Below are 5,291 nucleotides of genomic sequence, written 5' to 3' on the forward strand. Positions count from 1 at the left end.
CCCCCCCCCCCAATGTTAAACCCAAAGTTCCACCCTTGAATCAATTGCTGTTATTTCAATTTTTTTGATTCGTAAAATGTCACAAATGCTGAAAAATGGCCACCACAAGTCCCAAATCTCCAAGGTGATGTCGTCAAATGTCTCACTCTCAGTCACCTAACACAGAAGCAGCAAATCCTCAGAATTTAGAAGGGAAATGAGGTCATGTTCCATATTTGTGCTTGGAAAATGACTTAGATAGTTACTCAGTTATCCAAATAATTTCTAATTTCTGACTAATCGACTTACTGTTTCAGCTTATTTCACAGGGGGCCATTTGTTGCAGTAAATGCACAGAAGAAGTACATATATATATTTATGATGACAACCGGAAATTTTGCCTTTACATATTACCATCTTATGCTGCAGTCAGTAATTGCCATGCATTCCTATCTATTGACTTGCACCAATATTCACAGTAGGCGGTAAAAAGGCCTCCAGGGCGTCTAGGGTTAACATTTCAAATTGTTTTGCGACGCGAGGAAAATTGGTTTTGCAGATAAATACAAGGTTTCACCTCCTAGTCTGGCTAACTATGTGTGTGTGTGTGTGTGTGTGTGTGTGTGTGTGTGCGCGTGTGCATGCAATCACATGAGGGGCTCTCACTACTCGGAGCTAAATGTTGCCGTTATTTTCCTTTTGGGACCAATTTCGGGAAATTCAACTCCACTCCCCGACAGACTTTCCAATGCTGAAGTAAAGCTGTGATTTTATCTTCAGATACGGGGGTCACTTTGCACCGCATGCGCACACACACACACACACACACACACACACACACACACACACACACACATTCCATCATTATCCCTCATCATGTAAAATTAATGGACCTGATCAGTAATTGCCACATCAATAATTAAGCCGACTTTTTTTGGAAAGATTTAGAGAAGCTCCACTCCAATCCGCAATGCATAATGAATGACGCATCATCAGTTTTTCTGCCTCTAACTAACATCCTCTTTTCCTTCTTTTTGTCTCCTTTTCAGATTCGTGCCGGGCCAAGGCGTGGTTTTGTACCCCCAGATTGGGGATAAGTTGGACATTGTGTGCCCGCGCGTGGACGGCGGCGGGAGCGACGGCGTGGAGTATTACAAGGTGTACATGGTGCCCAGGGAGCAGCTGGAGAGCTGCACCATCACCAAGGCCGACACGCCGCTGCTCAACTGCGTCAAGCCCGACCAGGATGTCAAGTTCACCCTCAAGTTCCAGGAGTTCAGCCCCAATCTGTGGGGCCTGGAGTTCTTCAGGGGGACGGACTACTACATCATCTGTAAGTACTTGGATCTCCCCGGAGGGGATCGTAAATTAGGACTTGCATAATTTAAGGGGGAACAACACAGCCTCGAACAGGTTTAAGAACCAGCTGTTGGATTTATGGGGAGAGTTTTCTGTGTGGTGAAGTGAATTCATCAGTCGAAATAGGGTTAGCAAAAAAGAACATTTGTCTTATTTTTAGTAATAATTAAATACAAGACCCAATCAGCAAACACGTGATATTTCGGGGCGATACGGGGCGTTTGTTTTTAGACGATGCAGTTCCAGAGTCTTGGATCCTCTTGTTTTGAGTCTTTACTCAGATGCAGCAAGCTTTTTTTGGACATCTGGTGAGGTTGTGAATCTGCTCTGTTATGGAAAATATGGTTCCCCTTGTTTCTTGAGTCAAGAAATCTTATCAAGTGATGGATTGAAGTCCATCCATCCATCCATTTTCATCCGGTATCTGGTCTCGGGGGCAGCAGCTCAAGTAGGGGACCCCAAACTTCCCTTTCCCGAGCCACATCAACCAGCTCCGACCCGATCCTACCCTAAGGGTGGTGTAGAGACCCTACAGCGGTACGGTAGACCTTGTGGTTCCATTTGGAGTTAAACCTTCAAGCCTTTAGGGAGATCCAACTGTCTCAGAGTGCAGGTGGGGCCGCTCGGCGTTGCTGATAACTCCGTCCTGGGAGAACATGGAAGGTGGACTGTACCATATGTGTGGTGCGGATAGGGGGGGGCAGATAGGGGCCATCTGTGATGCTCTGCCACTGCCATCTGTGAGCTGTCACAGTAGGGGAAGGCCATATTTCTGACTGAGCACAAAGAAGGGGAGCGAGGAGGGAAGACACTGCTTCCTTAACAAAGCAGTCTGCTGTGGTACAGGAAGTCAAATTTAGCTAAATAATATGTGCAAGGTAACAGCTAATTTGTACTGTGGCGTACACACCCCACTTTAAAACGCCTGCAGTGGGCGATTCCTGTGAATTTAAATGTTCTCCTGAGCTCCCCGGTACCCAGAAGTCCCGCAGAGAGATCTGTCAAGCAGCTGTTTTCTGAAAACAAACAGGTTCCCCGACACAGTCTGCTCGTTCAGCTCCCCCTACGTTGGTTTCACAGCAACAGTGGCGGCTCTGTCACTAATGTGTCATAGCCGCGGGATGTTTGCGTGGCGGGGCACGTCTTGCTGCGTTAGAGTCTAGCAGGTACTTTTGTGGTCCTTCAGGTGAGACGCGTTCAGACAAATATGTCAGGGCTAATATGTAGTGGTTAAATGCTTCACAATATACACAAAATGAAGCGCACAGGGCTATCTGACCGGGGTGGATGCCCACATAAGTAGACATGCGCAAGAATGCGGGTGCATGCACGCCCACAGAAGCCCAACAAACCAACATAACCAACATAACATGTAGGGGTATTCTGGTGAGACGGGCAGATACATGCGGGTTGAGGATAAACATGTAGCATTGCTGGGATTGCATGCACTTTCACACACACACACACACACACACACACACACGGCCCTCAGGAGGCTGGGGCTGCAGGCCGAAGCAGCTGTAGCAGTACATACAGTATGCCCTGTGACAACAACAACAGCTCTCTTCACTCTATCTAAATATCTATTCTACTCAAATCTCTGTTACAGCCTGAGCAGACGGGAATATTCAATTTCCCAGCGCCTCGCTTAAACCCCCTCTTCTTCATCAAGCTGCCGAGTTGTCAAATTGGAACGGAAACGGCGGTGGGGAAGTTCATTTTGGAACTTTGAAAAGACGGGCTGGAAAAATCCAATTTTGCAGTTCTTGCAAATTCCCCTTCCACTGAAATCCCCCCCCCCCCCCCCCCCCCCCCCCCCCCCCCCCCCCCCCCCCTTCCCCACACCTTCTCTATTGGAGTGTGTCAAGTCTTTGCTGTTAATTGCCTCTTCTTTGCGAGCCCTGGCCCCCGGTTCCCCCGGTTCTGCAGCTTTAACAGCCCGCCGCAGTTGCATTGTGGCGCTATGTTGTGGACTTAGTCCCATGTTTCTTTTTTTTTTTTTGCTGAATCGGCCGCTTGGAGAAGCTCCAGCTTTGCATGGTTAAACACCAAGAGCACAGCACCGACAAATACACACCAAAGCAGACCGAGCGAGAGGAATTCGCCGAGGTGTGCGTAGGGGGAATCAGACTCAGGGTCTTTGACTGCGTGTGCCTTATTTGTCGTCTGAATGAGCTATGGGACTTAATAAATGCATATGTCCTACATGCCCTACATTAACGCATCCCAAACTCGTGTGTGTGTGTGTGTGTGTGTCTGTTTGTGTGTGTCCGACCCCTGCCTTCCCTCGCAGCAGTGCTGTCCGAGATCATCCACTCCAGTGTGACGCCGCCTCAGAAAAGTTCGCCGCGAGGCTGTCATTAGTCTTTCGGAGTGAGCACTCGATACGTAATTAATGAGCCGCCGTTTAATCCTCCATTTTCTTCTCGCAATTGCCCAGGCCCCCCCAACATCAACGCTACGGATCGGAGTCTCGACCAGATGGATTAGCTTGTGTTGAGGGTTTTGCCAAGGCTGGACCTAGATCAGGTGCGAGTCCCCCCCCCCCCCCCCCCCCCCCCCCCCCCCCCCCCCCCCACCACCCACTCAACTTCAAAACCACCCATTGAAGCAGCTCTGACATCAGGCCTCATTCTGCACTGTCACTGCAGGTGGATTTGCTCGCGTCTTACGTCTGCAGATTCCTCCCGGCGCATCTCCTTGCATGCACGTGTGTGCAATTGCTTCTGTTTGCCTTTTTAAAAAAGAACAAGAAAAAAAGAAATGCGCCCCACAATGCGGCTCCGGCTGAGAGCAGATGTGTTTGATGTGATTGTTCGCGGCAGCGCGGCCTGCAGCCGAGAACGTAGCGAGCTGGATGATTACACGAGCTAAAGAGGGAGAGAGAGAAAGGGGGCAGAAAGAGTGACAAAAAGAAAAGGAGAGGGAACGAGAGTGAGAGAAGGAGGGAGTGGAGATAGAGCCAAAGGGATGGCAGGAGACAGAGCGAGAGAGACGATGAGCTAAAGAGGGCAGAAAAAGGACATGAAAATGTCATCAAGGCTCTACTCACCATCAACAAAAACTAGTAATAACTTAAACTCAAGTGGATTTACATGATGGATTTAGTGTTTTTAGACAGCTTTGGGTATTTGGGGCGACCCAGGTTGGGCGACCCAGGCTGGGCCTGGCCCTGCCTTCTGCTGGTTGCCGCAGCAATGCATTGTGTGTACATTTGACACTGTTAGCGACGTAGCTTTCCGAGTGTAGTTCCTCAGACTTACAAGGCTCTTTACCCTGGACTACAGATAGTCCCCTATTGTTAACTCAGAGTATTTGAAAAAAACGCCATGAAAAGGGACACCAGGATGGCGCACACATGAGCTCACAGCTCGTCAAAATGACGCGCATGCTAACTGCTAACACCACCGTTTGAATGGGAATGTTAGCTCAGCTACCAAATGCTACTCTGAAACTAGCTAGACGAGAATTAAGTTAAGGAGGGTAAATCAAGCTAAGGCGGGTTAGGACGGGTGGGTTGGGGGTGGGGGGGACTTGCGGTGTGTTTACGACGCGGGGGGGGGGGGGGGGGGCAGTTCTTTACTGACCCACTCAAGCTGTCACTTTGGTCTCAAGCAGTACTTTGTCACAGCCTGTGAGTGATTTTTCCCGATGGCCTTTTCCTCCTGTTGCGGAGCCTGTTTTTGAAGTTTGTGTGTGTGGTTGAAGGCGTACGTGAACATGTGTGTGTGTGTGTGTGTGTGTGTGTGTGTGTGGGACTAGGCTTCTTCAGCCCCCAAAAACCCCGTCCTAATCCCAGTGCATGTTCAAAAGCAGTATGAAAGTAGACTCTGTAGTTCACAGTCAAGATGGAGTGAATGGTGAAGGAAAACCACATGTCGCTTTTTCATTTTTGGATTTACCTTTCTCACTATTTTTTCTTCTTGTACTCCCTCACCTGTGTCCCTCTCCCC

General features: G+C 49.0%; 1 protein-coding gene across 2 annotated transcripts in view; it reads left to right on the forward strand.

The window, feature by feature from the left end:
• Positions 1-5,291, forward strand: part of efnb2a (ephrin-B2a) — a 19,408-nt gene that overhangs the window by 6,882 nt on the left and 7,235 nt on the right. For both annotated transcript variants that reach the window (XM_034884838.1, XM_034884836.1), the window contains exon 2: positions 1,029-1,312. In XM_034884838.1, coding sequence (XP_034740729.1) covers positions 1,029-1,312 — 284 coding nt within the window. The remainder of the gene's footprint in view (positions 1-1,028; positions 1,313-5,291) is intronic.

The sequence above is a fragment of the Etheostoma cragini genome, chromosome 11 (assembly GCF_013103735.1).
Source record: "Etheostoma cragini isolate CJK2018 chromosome 11, CSU_Ecrag_1.0, whole genome shotgun sequence".
Lineage (NCBI taxonomy): Eukaryota > Metazoa > Chordata > Actinopteri > Perciformes > Percidae > Etheostoma > Etheostoma cragini.